We start from the raw sequence: 17,537 nt of genomic DNA, 5'->3' as shown, positions 1-17,537 counted from the left end.
GTCTTTTGACTCGGTTACGTAGGTTGTCGGCCCAAAGGATCGGCCGAGTGGGGTAGTCGATAAGTACCGCCTTTTGACTCGACTACGCATCGGCCAATAGGATTGGCTTAGTGTGCTAGTTTTGAGTCGTCTTAGCCTCAATTCGTGTAATATAGGCAAGGAGTAAAACACGTGTCGGTTTCTATAAGGAGATTAGCACTTGTTAATTTTCCAGGCTATAACACCATTGAAACATCCTCGGTCCGCAAGTCGGCAATGTCTATTTCTAAAGAAATCCAACTTCTCAACGGAACATCTTGTTGTAACGATAATAATGTTAGCATCATCATCATTAGCAGCAGCATGTCCGAGTATATTTTTCTTAGATATTGACACATGACTTCATATATGCATGCATAATAGCGGATCTAGAAAATTATTCTTGAGGGGTGGGCAACAAGTATCTGTTAATAATTAAAAAATATATAATATTACAAATTACTGTACTTGACGGGAACGTATTCTGTATAGTTTATTAACTCTATCACATTAACTCTATCACATCATATGTGTTATAAGGGTTGATTGTTGAAAATTTAAATGAGTTTTCGGTTTCCAATGGGTAATTTAATTTGCTAGTAATTTTTCAGTGTTATTAAATAGGTTTGATCAGGTGCAGTTTTTAAAGTTCTTTGGGGTAAAATTGTAAATATTATCAAAACTTATGCGCAATTTACAAATCTTTAGGGGTGCAACCGCGCACCCCTACACTATACGTCCATCCGACCCTGCATACGTACATACACGTTTAATTAAAAAAAATTATTAATTATATAATAATCTACTAATACTCGTAGCAGTACTGTTCCCATTCCTTATAAGTACGCTTGTAGAAATATTAAATACATTTATTTACGACATAAAAGAAAGAAAACCCAAAACCTCGATCATCAAAGTCCCGAACTCATTCCCGCCGTCCGAAGAATTCTCCAATGCCATCAATTCCCGTAACCCAAGATTCTACGGAGTCCAGCTCCTCCTCCTCCGCCTCCTCCTCCGTCTCCGCCTCCGGGCAGAAGCAGCACAACTTCTGAAGCTCAGAAGACTCGCCGAGTCGCAGAGTCTAGAGTACCAGTTCTTGAAAGTCCCCTTCGAGCAATTCAAAAGGACGGTCCGAAACAACCACCGAATCGCAAGGAACGAAGTTTCGGCCGTCATCTCTGCGGTACGGGCCGAAATGTCGGGCGATCAGGCGGTGACGAAGTTGACGGCGGCGGTTTCGAAGCTCCGAGGTCTCAAACTCAGGGTGAGGAATCGATATCTCAGTCCTTGATTTTTCCAGGATTTTAGAAGAGTGAACTACAGGGAATCAAAAAATTCTCATCTATTAAGTTTAAAAAAAAAAAAACCAATGATAGAATATGGGTAAATAACACTAACCCCCCAAGAACTTTTAGCATTTTGTAGAAACATCCAGTATGTTTTAGGTAAATTACACTAAACCCCCCAACAAATTCAAAATACTCTTTTATGTTGTTTTTTAGTTCTCATTTGTGGGGGTTTTCCGCAAAATGCGGTTATGCAGTTCCAAAAGTTATTGGGTGTAGTACAATTTTGAAAGTTATTAGTATTTTACTGTAAAAAGCTGCAAATCTTGGAGGTTATTGAAACACGAAGAGTAGATGCATCACAGGATAACCTTTGAAAACTAAGCATTTTGATAACACACACAAACACACACAGAGAAATGCTAGAAATAGAGATGAGATTTTAGATTGCGTCTGTCTATCTGGTGCTTAAGATTCTTTAATTGCCAAGAAAATCACAAATTTAGGATTTTTGTAGCACTTGAGGATATTTCTTGATTTTCTTGATTTTTATATTTCCAAACCAAGAAATTTGTAGAGACATAGGAGAATACAGCCCTATATCAACCCTATCAAAATTTCATATTTCTTGATTTTCCTGCAAGGACAAGAATCTGATACTCGCAACTGTGATTAAAAAGAGGATTTTGATACAAATGCCTGTACGGTATTTCTTAACATACTTCATGTTTGAACGTTCTACTGATCAAGTTTTCGAACTTGCTAATATTGCAATTATTATCTGATTTGTACGTTTTCGTTTTGGATCAGTTAGAAGAACGTAATGAGATCGAGACCTTACAGCTACAAAGATGCCGAACTAGATTAGACCACCTAGGAACTGCAAGTGTAGGTAATCTGAAGGAGTGGAATGATATGAAGTTGAAGCGAATCCTTGTTGACTACTTCTTGCGCAAGTGTGACATTGTTTTTGCCACTAAACTGGCAGAAACTTACAATATACAGGTAAGCTTTTTACCTTTAGGAATTTCTAAGACAAAATATGTAGTATGAATTTGATGCTTAATATCAATATGGCCAAAGATTTTCTATGAGTTGCTTCATTTACATAATGCAAATATGATTTTAACATAACTCACTTCTTTATAGCACCATCAAAAAGATTTTTCTTCATTGAATTCAACTGAGGTGGATATAAAATGCTAATGACAATGTTGTCATAGATGCGGTAGTTTCACGAGTTTTTTTTTCCATCTCTTGAGGTTGTGTCTGCCATGGTAAATTAGGAACATATCGAAAAACGGAGAACTATAATGGACTTAAGATCCCATGAAATTTATGGCTGATCTTGAGTAATGAATAATATGTCTGATGAAAAAAACTCGTTGGAAGAGAGATCGTTTGCCTTGCCGCAAATTTTCTAGGTTTGACCATCTTGGCCTTGGCAGCACTCTGCCTTAAATTAAGAAAGATCTTAATCTGGTGATTGTCTTCAATCTACAGCTTTTGAAAAAGACTTTCAGTTCTTTTAGTGTTTGTCGCTGACCCTCTAACCACAGCACTAAATAAGCCCCTGTCAGTTAATGCCTTTTTGCGCTCATGATTTAGCTTTTCTAAAAATCGATCTAAAAATTAGAAGCATTTCTATAGAAACAAAGAGAGTTTGCTGATAGAAGCTTTGAGATTTCCTATAGGTGTAACTGAGTATGAAATGGTTTCACTAGCTAAAGCACTAGTAAGCGCTCTTCTTATTTTTTTGACGTGATTCTGCAATAAGCACACCGCCTTACCTGTTTGTTCTAATAACTAATTTGATCACTTTTGCGTATCATCCAATTATCATAAACTTTCTTGCTGTATTATAATCAGCCTTGTTATCAATTGCTTAAGGTAACAAGAACTTGTTAATCCCTTTATTATAGGACCTTGTTGACATTGATGTCTTTCTCGAGGCAAAAGAGATAATTGATTTTCTTCATAATAAGGAAATACCTCCTGCTTTAGCTTGGTGTGCAGAGAACAGGATCAGGTTGAACAAATTCAAGGTATGTTGACTAAGTGGTTTTTGTTTTATTTTCATCTTTTAATGCATGTTGAAGCTGTTATTATGTGTATTACCATCTTCTATTTTATGCGCTAGGAAGCTTGTGGTAAGATAGTGCGAGCATGCACTTGAAGAGTTGAGAAAATATCCTAGGGAAAACATGTCCTGATCTAATAGTTTATAGTTCCTTTTTCTTCCTTCCTTTCCTTTTCTGTAAGGCCTGAGAAATTTTCTTTCCTTTCTGTTTTCGTTTTGGTGAATGTTAGAGAGGGAGTGACTGAGGGGGCCTTGATAATCTATTGTTATTAAAGAGGTGAAATGTGTTCTTTCTCTTTCCTTTACCTTTTGGTGTGTGAATAAGTTGTGACGTGGGGGGTCTACTTGGGGTCTACCACGTGATTGAAGCCACGTGAATGATTCGTGGGATTTGTTTCCGCGTGAGGTTTGTGCAAAGAAGGAAGTGAGGCCCACCCGATTCTATTCCCTATATAAAACTGATTTCCTCTTCCTAGGTTTGTGTGCAAGCGGTTGAGGGCAGAAGAACGGCGTGCAAAGGAAAAAGAAAAAGAAGAGGCTGAGTTCTTTTTCCGGTGCGCAAGTGCTGTGCAAGGAGATTTATTTGGTTTTGATTTGTGCGGCTACAGGTGTGCAGGCGCAGCAAAGGGGTTGATTTATTTCGGCTACAGTGATTCCTTTTGGTGCTGATTTTGTGCGCAAGGGTTTTGTGCATCCTCTTTTGTAGAGAGATATTGTGTGAGGGATTTGAGAGTTTGTGTGAGGGTTTAAATTGTGAGTGATTGTAAACCCTAGTTGTATTCTCTCCCTCTATTAGTAGATCTCCCCCCTCCTTGCCCCGTGGACGTAGGCAATTTGCCGAACCACGTTAAAATTGGTTGTCTCGTTATTTGTGTGATTTGTAATAGCTTTTAGGGTCCCTCGACGCGCAGTCCTAGAGCTGACGAGAGGAAGAGCTAATATCCTACTTTGATAGGATATAGGCTTCAGATTCTTGTTCCCTTTGAGAAACAAGAATTCTTATTGCGACCTGACTCTCTTGTTGTGCTGCCGAAGTGCTGCCGAAATTTCCGCTGCGCGCAACAAGTGGTATCAGAGCCCAGATTTCAGATCTAGGGTTTTTTGGTGGAGGAAGATTCAGTTGGAAGCTTGGTTCTTGGAGTTCTAGGCTTCGGTGGAGATAGCATTAGGAGTGGCCGTTGGAGATTTCGCTTTCCTCGTGTGGATAGGAGATCTATTTGGAATCCGATCTAGGGTTCAGTTGGGTGGTTCCTAATTCTATCAAATTTGTTCTTTCTCTACAATTTGGAGTTAGTTCGCAATGGGAGAAGAAGGTGAAAGCAGCAAATCGATGGCGGGTACAATACAAGTTGGTTTTCAAAACACCAAAATTAGTGTGGTGAAATATGACGGAAAAATCAACTTTGGTTTGTGGATGAGCGACGTACAGGATGCGTTAAATGCTCAGAATTTGGAAGAGACCATCATGGTCCACGAGAGGCCACCTAAATATGAAGAGGCGGTATGGGAGAAAATGAATAGGAACGCTTGTGGGGTGATCAGGTCCTGTTTGGAACAGGAGCTGAAGTATGATGTGATTGGGGTGACGTCTGCGATGAAGATGTGGGAAATTCTCAACAATAAGTACCTTACGAAGAGTGTTGAGAACCGATTGCACTTGCTGCGTAGGTTATTCAGATTCCAGATGTCCAGAGGCACCTCGCTTGCGGCTCATGTGAACAACTATACGAAGTTGTTGTCGGACTTGGCGAATGTTGATGAGAAGATATCGGATGAGTACAAGGCGATTATTTTGTTGGGCTCCTTACCGGATGAGGAGTATGATACCTTCGTGCTCACTTTGTTGAACGGGAGATCTTCTATCAGCTATAGTGAAGTGACTAACGCTTTGACGAACTACGATTTGAGGAGGAAGGATAAGGAGACTTCCCGCGCTAGTACTTCAGGAGAGGCCTTGTCGACAAGAGGTAGAAGCCCATATCCGAAAGGTGGTAACAGAGGGAGGTCAAAGTCTAGAGGCCGCCACCAATTAACAAAGAACCAATGTGCATTCTGCAAGGAGCAGGGACATTGGAAGAGAGACTGCCCGAAGCTCAAAGAGAAGGAGAATAGCAAGAAAAAGGGCCCGAAGGCCAATGAGGTGAACATTGCGAAAGGCGATGATTCCGATGATTCGTGCTTTTCTCTACTGATTACTCCGGAGGTGAACCATGTGGATGCATCAGATTGGATGCTTGATTCCGGCGCTACCTTTCATGTGACCCCTAGGCGAGACTGGTTTGCATCTTTTGAGAAAGTCGACGGGGGCGTTGTTGTCATGGGAAATGATCAATCCTGTGGCGTTTGTGGGATAGGTACCGTGCGGATTAGGATGCACGATGGAGTAGTCCGTGAGTTGAAGGAGGTGAGATTTGTTCCTCAACTGAAGAAAAATCTTATCTCAGTTGGAGCTTTGGAGGCGAAGGGATTCAAGGTGACTTTCGAAAACGCTGTAGCGAAGGTTACTAAGGGATCATTGGTGGTGATGAGGGGAGTCCGCAATCGGAATTTGTATTATCTGAAGGGAAGCACCGAGATTGGCCAGGTTGCTTCGGCTATTTCAGAAGCGGACATGAGCAGACTTTGGCACTATAGATTGGGGCACACAGGTGAAAAGTCACTGCAGACATTGTGCAAGCAGGGGCTATTGAAGGGAGCCAAGAGTGGGAAGATTGAGTTCTGTGAGCACTGTGTTCTTGGCAAGAAGACGAAGGTGAAGTTCGGGACTGCCATTCATCAGACGAGGGGCATCCTGGATTACGTGCACACAGACGTTTGGGGTCCCACCAAGACTGCATCACTTGGTGGTAGACATTGGTTCGTCACTTTTGTAGATGACTATTCTAGGCGTTGTTGGGTGTACACCATGACGAAGAAGAGTGAAGTCCTAGATTTGTTTGTGGAGTGGAAGAAGAGATTGGAACTGCAGACTGGGAGAAAGATCAAGACGTTGCGATCCGACAACGGTGGTGAGTATACTTCTGACCCCTTTCAGCAGCTATGTCGAGACGAGGGCATAGAGAGACACTTCACAGTTAGTCATACACCGCAGCAAAATGGGGTGGCAGAGAGGTTGAATCGGTCTTTACTGGAGAAGATCCGATGCTTATTGTCGCAGAGTGGTTTGGAGAAGATCTTTTGGGCTGAGGCACTTACATATGCGAGCCACCTCATTAATAGGCTGCCTTCATCTGCGATTGAGGGGAAAACCCCTATGGAGATGTGGTCGGGAAAGCCAGCACATGACTATGACCAGCTCAAGGTATTCGGGTGCCCTGCATATTATCATGTTAGAACTGATAAATTGGAACCTCGAGCTAGGAAGGCCATATTTGTAGGATTCAAGCGTGGTGTCAAGGGATACAAGCTTTGGGATCCAGTTGATAAAAAGATTGTTCTGAGTAGGGACGTCACATTTGATGAGGCTTCTATCTTGAAGCTTCCCAGCTCTCATCAGGTGGAGAGCGACCCGACGGAGGAGATATCGCAGGTGGTGGAGATCGATGCAGCTCCACATTGTCCAGATGGTACAGTATCCATGCAGGTGCCGACTGAGGTGACGCCAGGCGAGCACGACGATGACACGGAGGATACGAGTACAAATGTGCAGGATCAGGAACCGACGGCTCAGGTTCAGGATTCTATTGCGGCTAGGAGACAGAGGAGAAACATACAGATGCCAGCACGGTATGCCGACACAGTTGCGTATGCACTTCCGGTGGAGAGTATCGATGAGTTAGTGCCTACTACATTCAGAGAGGCCGAGCAGAGTTCGGAGGCTGATTCGTGGCAGGTGGCTATGCAGGAGGAGATGGAATCTCTTCATAAGAACGATACATGGGAGCTTGTTGAGCTTCCAAAGGGGCGGAAAGCAATTGGTTGCAAGTGGGTATACACGAAGAAGGAGGGCATTGAAGGCACTCCGTTGAGATTCAAGGCTAGGTTGGTTGCGAAGGGCTATGCACAGGAGGAAGGTATTGACTATAATGAGGTTTTCTCTCCGGTGGTGAAGCATTCTTCGATTCGGATTTTGCTAGCTTTGGTGGCACAGTATGGTTTGGAATTAGATCAGTTGGATGTGAAAACGGCATTTCTTCATGGTGATCTTGATGAAGAAATATATATGACTCAGCCATTGGGATTCCGAGCTGCAGGGAAAGAAAAATTAGTTTGCAAACTGAAGAAATCGCTATACGGTTTGAAGCAGTCTCCTCGACAGTGGTATAGGCGATTCGATGGTTTTATGCTTGGTCATTCGTACACTCGGAGCCAGTTTGATCCTTGCGTATATTTTCGCAAGTTGAAAGGAGGTGCGTATATTTATTTGTTGCTCTATGTCGATGACATGTTGGTTGCCTCTATTTCCAGGTCGGCTATAGATGAGTTGAAAGTTCAGCTTTCAAATGAGTTTGAGATGAAGGAATTGGGCGAGGCGAAGCGCATTTTAGGGATGGAGATCGGCAGAGACAAGAAAAATGGCAGAATTTGTTTGACACAGGTGGCTTATTTGAAGAAAGTTCTACAGCGATTCCATGTTAGCATGGATACGAAGCCAGTTAGTGTACCATTGGGAGCCCATTTGAAGCTTTCAGCTGGTCTCTCACCGAAGTCAGTTGAAGATCGTGAGTTGATGTCGAAGACTCCATATGCGAGCGCGGTTGGGAGCTTGATGTACGCGATGGTATGTACGAGGCCAGATTTGTCACAGGCGGTAAGTATTGTTGAATATCATTTCTCCATGATAATGTTTTGATGATAACAATTTATATTTTGTGTGCACTAACTTTCATATGCAGATTTCAATATCAGAATATGTACAAGTGCAAGTGAATATCAAGGCATTTTGAAGTGAAGAAAATGAAGAACAAAAGATAATGTATTTGAATTTTTCTTTGCTTAGAATATTTGTACAAGCCTTGATTTGGTGTCGGCTCAGTTTTGGGAAAACTTCACCGAGGTGGAGAATTGTGACGTGGGGGGTCTACTTGGGGTCTACCACGTGATTGAAGCCACGTGAATGATTCGTGGGATTTGTTTCCGCGTGAGGTTTGTGCAAAGAAGGAAGTGAGGCCCACCCGATTCTATTCCCTATATAAAACTGATTTCCTCTTCCTAGGTTTGTGTGCAAGCGGTTGAGGGCAGAAGAACGGCGTGCAAAGGAAAAAGAAAAAGAAGAGGCTGAGTTCTTTTTCCGGTGCGCAAGTGCTGTGCAAGGAGATTTATTTGGTTTTGATTTGTGCGGCTACAGGTGTGCAGGCGCAGCAAAGGGGTTGATTTATTTCGGCTACAGTGATTCCTTTTGGTGCTGATTTTGTGCGCAAGGGTTTTGTGCATCCTCTTTTGTAGAGAGATATTGTGTGAGGGATTTGAGAGTTTGTGTGAGGGTTTAAATTGTGAGTGATTGTAAACCCTAGTTGTATTCTCTCCCTCTATTAGTAGATCTCCCCCCTCCTTGCCCCGTGGACGTAGGCAATTTGCCGAACCACGTTAAAATTGGTTGTCTCGTTATTTGTGTGATTTGTAATAGCTTTTAGGGTCCCTCGACGCGCAGTCCTAGAGCTGACGAGAGGAAGAGCTAATATCCTACTTTGATAGGATATAGGCTTCAGATTCTTGTTCCCTTTGAGAAACAAGAATTCTTATTGCGACCTGACTCTCTTGTTGTGCTGCCGAAGTGCTGCCGAAATTTCCGCTGCGCGCAACATAAGTCATTGAGTGAAACTGCACGCACTTTTCGAGAATCCAGGGACTTTCTGATTCATAACAATACTTAATGAATTATACTTACACGCATGTGTGCACACACACATGCACATGCACTTGTCATGAAAAGCCTTGGGTGGGAAGAGGTAACATTTTAGTGGAAATTTCAGTGGTAATCTGAGTGAGTATAAACTGAGACCTGAATAGTCAAATTTGATGTCTTCCGGGAAACTGGTATGAGGTAATAAATTCCACTAAATATGCAATCATCAACATATATATTGATATTGGCTCTTAGCAGGCAGCTCCTATTTTCTCTGTTAGTGTTAGCTTACTATGACATGCCATTCTTTTCCTGTATCTCCCTTCTTATTTTCGTTTTTCTGCGATTTTTCAATAGAAGGATATACATTTTGTTTAGTATTTCCCAGTGTAACTTTTTGGAGGTTGTAAAGTGAATAAATATGGGTGAACCTGTTTCTTTAATTCCGATATTCTATTTGTCCCATTTGATGGAGCTTAAATAATTTTCTATCACTTCACACTTTATGCAACTTGTATGCTGCAGAGTAAATTTGAGTTCCACTTGAGGCGTCAGGAGTTTATAGAATTGTTGCGCATTGACAACCTCAGTCTGGCTGTTGATTATGCTCAAAATTACCTTGCGCCCTGGGGAGCTACATTTAGGGAAGAGCTAGAACATGTCATGGGAGCCTTTGCATTTAGTGTCAATACTGAATGTGAGACATACAAGGTAGGTTTTGTAACTACAATCTGTTTTACATATTCATGTGTGCTAATGCAGACAGCTTAACCATATCTTCTGCTACCATTAAATATGGTTAATTGCCCATAGACCCCCTGTAGTTTTCCTGTTTTGTAGCTACTACCCTTTTAATTTCATTGTTCTAGATAGACCACTGGGTTAGTTTTTTTTCAGTTTCTTTCTTTCGGTTAATATTTGGTAGATATTGCACCTCGGTCAAATTAGTGAGTCTATCTAAAGGGTAAAGAGTTCTAAACACCCTGGAGCTCTTTCTGGACAATGAAACGACAAGAGTAGTAAGTTTCTAACAAGGATAGTACAGGGGTCTATGTGCAGTCTAAGTGGTTAGGTCTTATTTATTTTGTCATTTGGATGCTGAAATTTGTGTGCTACCATTTTCCATTTTTCTTGTTATAGACCCCATTATCTGGTCAACAGTTATTAGCTTTATTGCTTTGTTTCTTGTTTGAATGTGTGTGTATTTATAGTATAGAAAGAGGCCAGATTGTTCTTGAAAATATTATGCTTCTCTTGTAAACTGGTTGTTTCAAGGATGCTCCGACATTAATATTTAAATACATTTCACAAATAATCCATAAAAGTTCCTAACTATCGATAAATTACTGTATGTATATTAACGAAAGAGAATTCAGGGATCTGTCAATAGGTTACTATCCAAATCCTTTTGTTACTAATTCAAACGAAATGCTGCTAATTGGACAGACTAAAATTTGATTCCGAAACCACCTGTATGTGATCCTGTGTTCCCAAACTATGTTACATGGATACGGGTGGGGACACAGACACGGACATGGGTGCAGATACGGGAGACGACCAAATTGTTAAAAGTTAGGATATGAGGACACGGCTGTATACATACATCTTAAAATTAATAATTTACATGAAACTGATATTATTTTTCATTCACATGTCATGAGAACTAACATCCTTGTACCATCTTTATATTTCTTTTATCAAGTAGATTATGAATTGAAAAACTGCTCTTATTGAACTAGATACCCATACGACTCTTTAAAATCATACTTATGAACTAGGTATGTGCTAAAACGAACATGCCCCAAGTTCAATGAGTAGCAGAATTTGAGGTGAAGTGTACTCTATACATTCAAGTACTGTGTCACAAGTATTTTGAACTAAAACATGTGTTATATAATTGAGTACGTCTGGAAATGTATGTGTATATTCAAGAAGTGTCCAAGGAGTGTCGGACACGGACATGAATACGGACACGGATATGGGAGCCTAGATGAAGTGTTTGGGCAACCTAGCTCCAAAATTATTTTGATGCACCTTTATTTATCAATCGCTTCTGCTGAACAACTTGTTCTTGAGTTGTCCTCCTTTCCATGAGTCAATTAACCGATGCCTGTGACTGGTCTTTTTTTCCCTATTCAAAATCAAACAATGGATCTTTTTATCAACTAGTTCTGATATTCTTCAGTCATGCTTGTGCTAGGGGATAAATTTTCCTTCATGTTCCTGCATCAATCTATCAAAATCTTCATTGAAGAAATCATGTTTATCCTTCTTCTGTTGAGCGGTGTGCATTCATCCAATATTACTGATGCAAACATATTCCTCAAAACCACAAATGACTATCAGCGATATTCTTGTTTGACGTGGTCAGTTAATAATATATATGAGCATGAAGTTTTGTGTGGTAACTTAAGTTTGTAAAGATTTGTGTCACGTCAATTTAATTTGGTTGTTGAACACATTCTGATTATACGAGCTATCTTTCTTCATTCAGGTTTTGTTTGAGGAAAAGCAATGGGACTATTTGGTCGAAGATTTCAAGAGAGAATTTCATAGATTGTTTGGTATAACTAATGAATCTCCGCTGGATATCCATCTCCAAGCGGGATTAACAGTCCTGAAAACTTTGTATCCTTATACAACATGTTAGGTATAATACATGTACTTTTTTTGATAAATTTCATGAAACCAGTCCCCCATTTTTAGATAACCTCTAAAATGTTAGAAAAACGTCAGTTAACCCTGAAACTTTTGCATTTTTCCATTATTTTCAGATAACCCCCAACTTTGGGGGTTATCTGAAAAAGTTTGGGGTTTAAGTGACATTTCGCAGCTTGTTTAGGGTTATCTCAATATGGGTCAAACTCCTTCGGGGTTTCGTGAAATTTACTTTTTTTTTGCATATACACATTAAATTACCTTGCTACTTATATGGATGGAAAAATCACTTAAGAGTACTGTTTGTTTCTTTAACTTACACAAGATCTTGTTATGAAGGGAACTGTCCAAAAGAAGACCCATTTTCGCAGGCGGGCTTCCGCAAATTGGCAGAACAATTGCCATTCTCAAACCATCGCAGTTCCAAGCTTATTTTCGCAGGCGGGCTTCCGCAAATTGGCAGAACAATTGCCATTCTCAAACCATCGCAGTTCCAAGCTTATCTGTTATATATCCAAACAGCCTATGGATAGAACAATTGCCATTCTCAAACCATCGCAGTTCCAAGCTTATCTGTTATATATCCAAACAGCCTATGGATCATTTGAACCGGCCGCTTGTGTTACCCAACGGTTATGCGTACAGTACCATGGTACGAACCTCGAGTGTTGTTTATACTAGCTTACAGTTAAACTAGAAGGTTAATTGTAAATACATCTTACAGTTAAACTAGAAGGTTAATTGTAAATACATCCCGTTAAAACCACTTTGTCCTCTAAACTATTGTATTAGCAGTTACACCTCTTGATCTAGCGTTATTTCCCGTTAGGTTAAGATCTTATGAGAGAATCACGTGATATTAATTACATTTTTGCCCTCAATTTAGAGCGTAATCTAGTCCCCTTTTTCTGTTAAACCGAGGGACAAAAACAATTTATCGTGAAGTGATTTTAACATGAAATCTCAAGCTAGTGAGCAATAACGCTGTCTGAGATTCAGAACGTATAAGTGCTGATAAACTATTTAATATTATTTTGCCATACTCAAAATAATTGTCTTTGTGTACTTTATGTATTTTCTATATTACCGGTATGAACTTTGTTGGTTGATAGATATAAATGAGGGTAGTTTAGATCTTCTGTACATAATTTTAGCAACGTTTGCTTAAATAATTCATAGTATTTTTCTGTATTTTTGAAACTTTTTGGTAGTTTTCTCAAACTTACACCAAATATATTGGAGTCATGCTTTTTTCCATGTGACTATGCCGCAGGCACTTTTAAGCATGGCTGTGGGGAACGAAAACGAAATCACCTGCCCCAGGACTGGTGATGTGTGCCACATTAGTGAGCTTGTTTTCGCACATATCATTTTATAGAAAATGTTATCACATACTGTACAGTCTGATAATCCTTCTTTCTTTCATTCTTTCATTTCGATGTATTTTCTCGACCTGCTTGTATGAAGTCGCAGGTTTTGACATCTGGTTGTGAGGGACACTGTAATTAGATTGGTTTAAAGTGGATGGTAATAAGATGTGTACAGTTCAGTTCATGACCTCCTTTATCTTGAGTTCTAGTTATTGTTTCCTTCGCGCTTGGTTGGTTTCAGTTTAAGATTTTGAATTTGGAGATGTGTCCAAATGTTAGTTTTGGGATGTTAGATTTTTGTTGAATCATAGTGGCTGAGTGAGCATTGGCTGCTTATAGTTTATACCTTATTTTTCAACTTACAAAGGTCGCAACTTTTACCTTCAATTTTGCGTGAGTTGTCCACTACAAGTGGATATTTTTTGGCAAACGCAGTTGTTATTGCTGTTACAGCCCCTGCATTTTGCAGTAAACCAAATGTACCCTTTATAGAACTGCTCTATCACTATATTTTTCCTTCCGGCTACTAATGATACTTGGACTTTTTGACAACACCCTTAACATGGGTAACTTTGATACTTCTTAGATATTTTATATTTTTATGCAAATTGCTTAGTGGTTCGCAGTTGTTTTATGAAACCTGTCCCTTTTTCTATTGGCTTTAAATAACTCGCCAATGGGTCGTCCACTGGCGCACAAATATTGATCACCCACCGTTCCATATCGCTGTTGTAAAAAAAAAAAAAATGCAAGGTAAGACTGCATATAACAGACCCAAATTGGCCTGACCTCTTTTCGAACCTCACACATAAGCAGCTCAGTGCATTGTTGATTCACGACCTCGGAAGAATCCTCTTGCTGAGAATAGTTGGGCATCTTATCCAAATTTATTGCGTCCATTGCGTCAAGACTTGAAAAAAAAATTGAAGAAAAACTAACAATTGTTTGCGACTCAAAGTGCCCGATCCTCACAAGCTAAGGAATGGCTGACGTAAATGTAACCCGATCGAGTACCGCACCAGCTTGCCATGCAACGTTGCATTCTTTCACCGACGCGTGTATAGGAGAAAACAGCAGCCTAAAACCCCGAGCTACCCGCATCAAATGCTTTCGTCCTTGTGATGCGTGCCCCACTCTTCCTCCCAATCCTCCTTCCAACTTTAAATGGCCATCGTTTCGTGGGCCATCAACCCATTATGCCATGCCCATTCAATTTTCCCAACCACCCGGCTCCCTTACCCACCTTCATAAAGTATCTTCAACCATACAGTGTCACGGTAGCACGTCCGTCTTTCGAATCAGTGCATCGTAGTCTTTGTTATCTGATGCAAACTCAGATGGGAAATGATGCTTATATTACAAATTAAAACTTACTTATATATACTATCAAAAATAGAAATGCGGGTTTGTATTCCAATCATAAATTTTGATAGGAATATCCAAACAATGGTTCCATACTTTTATTTCTGATAGTAGAAACGATGGATACCTTTTTGACGCTGTAGAATCAGCGAGAAATTTTGGATCAGAACAGGTTTGGAGACGCAGGAGTCGTTTTGGGTGCTGCGCGGTCGACCGCGGCGCAAGGCCGGTCGACCGCGAACGTGCACAAGCCAGGGTAGGAGTCTGGATTTGACGCGATCGACCGCGAGACCCTGTAGGCGAATTTGGTCTCTGTCCCTGGATCGCGGTCGATCGCGAGCTTTGGGCGGTCGACCGCCAATCGGGTCAGGGCCTGTTTTGTGTTTTCTGTTCTTATTGGGTTTGGTGTTTGCTATAAATACCAATATACGAATTAGGGTTTCTTTGGCTTTGTTTGGAGATTGGTTTGGGGACATTTGGAGCACAGAAAAAGGAGAGTTTTTCTAAGCAATTGTTTGAGGGTTTATTTGGAGAGATTAAGAGATTTGTTGGTACAGAAAAAGGAGAGTTTTTCTAAGCAATTGTTTGAGGGTTTATTTGGAGAGATTAAGAGATTTGTTGGTGAGATTAGTTGATTGGTTTGAGCGTTTTGTAATCTCAGTTTGTACTCTTCTTCTCTATTAGTGAAAATTCAATCACCTTCTTGCCCCGTGGACGTAGGCAATTTGCCGAACTACGTAAAACTATTGTGTTTGGATTTGTACCGTTGTTTTTGATTTGTTTGGCCTTTATGTCGACGTTTGTTTGATTTGGTTCTCGAAGAACGTCCGTTTGGTTGTCCCGCTTCTGCGCCGCGCACAACAATTGGTATCAGAGCTCCAGATTCCAGATCTAGGGTATTGTCTTGGTTGGAGGAGTAGATCAATTTGGAAGTTTCGGCTAGGGCTTCGTTTGGTGAGAAAGGTGGGATCTTTTTGGTAAAGAATCTATCTTTTTCAGTTTGAATCTATTCTTCGTTTGTTCCGCATTGGTTTGTTGGCGCTTGGACTATTTGGATGAGTAGATCGCTTTGGAGGCTCTTCGAGGGCTTCGTTTGGAGATAAAGGAGGGATTTTTCCTATTCGCGGATCTCGTTGCCGTCGTACGGGGTGAGATCGTTTGGAGACTCTTGTTAGAGTTTCAATTGGAGGTAAAATTCTCTTATTTATCAGTTTGGATATATTCTTCATTTGTTGGTGCTTTGAGATAGTTGGCCGAGATAGAAGGATTTGAGGCTGGGTTATTTGTTTGTTGATACAATGCATTGGATTATTGAGAAGTGCCCTTGACCTGCATATTGAAGTCCTTTGAGCATGTTGGTATGAGCAAGGAGACCGAGGTGGAGTTTGACACTTCTATTCGATGATTGAGGGGTCTTTTATTTGGTGTTCATTCAGGCATTTAGGGGCCTTCCAAGGAGGCATCATTGGAAGGTAAATTCGTATTTTAGTTTCCTATGTTGGAGATTGTACTAGGCATTTGTGGGTTACAACCAAATCCTGTTGGTTTTAAAGTCCTAGTAGTCAACAACAGTTGAAGAAGTGTATTGGCAGGAGGTGAAGGTACTTCATTCTGATTTTAGCGGGAGGTACAAGAGGGACCTATTTCTGTATTTGTGTCGAGCTCATGGCAGTTTGAGACACTTCATTGCAGAGGAAACGTTATGGCGACGATATAGATGACAGATTTGATGAGCTGCTCCTTTCTGGAGGAGGATCGGTGTTGGTTGTCGAGCATTAGTCTTGGTATTCGGGCTTCGACACGTTTGGGTCATCTTATACATAGGTTATCGACTGTTGCATTTAGTGATTTTGGATCTGGTGGAGCTGGTTTAGATTTTGATTAGTGTCGGATATTTGGTTATCCAGCATTTGGTCACATCAAGGATGTGAGATTTGATCCGATTGCGCGTTTGGGATTCAGAGGCTTATTTGATTATCGGTTGGGAGCTTTGATTTTGTTCTGAGCAGGTATGTCACTTTTTGACTCTCGGCAGGTAGAGAGTGTTGATCAGATCGTTTGGATATCGCAGCAGGTAGAGAGTGATGCTACTCCACGTTGGGTGAAGTTTACTCCACATACTCCAGATCATACTGCATCGTTTGGGATTCCAGCTGAGGTGACACAGATTGGGGATCATTTGGATTTGGATGCAAATGATATTGGTGAAGAGTTGCAGACTTTTTTTATTTGTTTGAGGGCATTTGGAGGCAGTTTGGATGAACTACGTGAAGGCTTGATTTCTTGGGCAAGAGGATACGTAGGCAGTCAGTTTTGATACAGCCGATTTGGTGAGTAGATACCGACGTTTGGGTGAGCGTTCGCACTCCCGTTTGGGTCTCGACTTGTTGTGGATTGAGTCTGTTGTCGTGAATCGTTTCACTTCGTACTGGACGCAACAAGTGAGGCATTTGGTTTGGTTGGTGTCGGCTCAGTTTTTGGAAGAAACTTCGCCGAGGTAGAGAATTGTAGAATCGGCGAGAAATTTTGGATCAGAACAGGTTTGGAGGCGCAGGAGTCGTTTTGGGCGCAAGGCCGGTCGACCGCGAACGTGCACAAGCCAGAGTAGGAGTCTGGATTTGGCGCGGTCGACCGCGAGACCCTATAGGCGAATTTGGTCTCTGTCGCTGGATCACAGTCACCCGCGATCTTTGGGCGGTCGACCGCCAATCGGGTCAGAGCATGTTTGTGTTTCCTGTTCTTATTGGGTTTGGTGTTTGCTATAAATACCAACATACGAATTATGGTTTCTTTGGCTTTGTTTGGAGATTGGTTTGGAGATATTTGGAGCACAGAAAAAAGAGAGTTTTTCTGAGCAATTGTTTGAGGGTTTATTTGGAAAGATTAAGAAATTTGTTTGTGAGATTAGTTGATTGGTTTGAGCGTTTTGTAATCTCAGTTTGTACTCTTCTTCTCTATTAGTAAAAACCCAATCC

General features: G+C 41.0%; 1 protein-coding gene across 2 annotated transcripts; it reads left to right on the top strand.

Moving 5' to 3' along the window:
* Positions 1,057 to 13,384, top strand: LOC109822020 (macrophage erythroblast attacher-like). Of its 2 annotated transcripts, none has more exons than XM_020388179.1 (8): positions 1,057 to 1,285; positions 2,118 to 2,312; positions 3,230 to 3,352; positions 9,698 to 9,883; positions 11,667 to 11,800; positions 12,156 to 12,251; positions 12,392 to 12,482; positions 13,104 to 13,384. In XM_020388179.1, exons 1-8 carry the CDS (start codon positions 1,217 to 1,219, stop codon positions 13,206 to 13,208), a joined length of 999 nt encoding a protein of 332 aa, XP_020243768.1. In that variant the 5' UTR covers positions 1,057 to 1,216; the 3' UTR covers positions 13,209 to 13,384. The 2 variants fall into 2 exon arrangements, with proteins under 2 accessions (XP_020243768.1, XP_020243769.1); XM_020388180.1 differs by lacking the exon at positions 1,057 to 1,285 and adding an exon at positions 1,935 to 2,008.

Source organism: Asparagus officinalis, chromosome 8 (genome assembly GCF_001876935.1).
Source record: "Asparagus officinalis chromosome 8, Aspof.V1, whole genome shotgun sequence".
Lineage (NCBI taxonomy): Eukaryota > Viridiplantae > Streptophyta > Magnoliopsida > Asparagales > Asparagaceae > Asparagus > Asparagus officinalis.
Note: the sequence above shows the minus strand (reverse complement) of the source record. Positions and strands in the feature narration are given on the sequence as shown.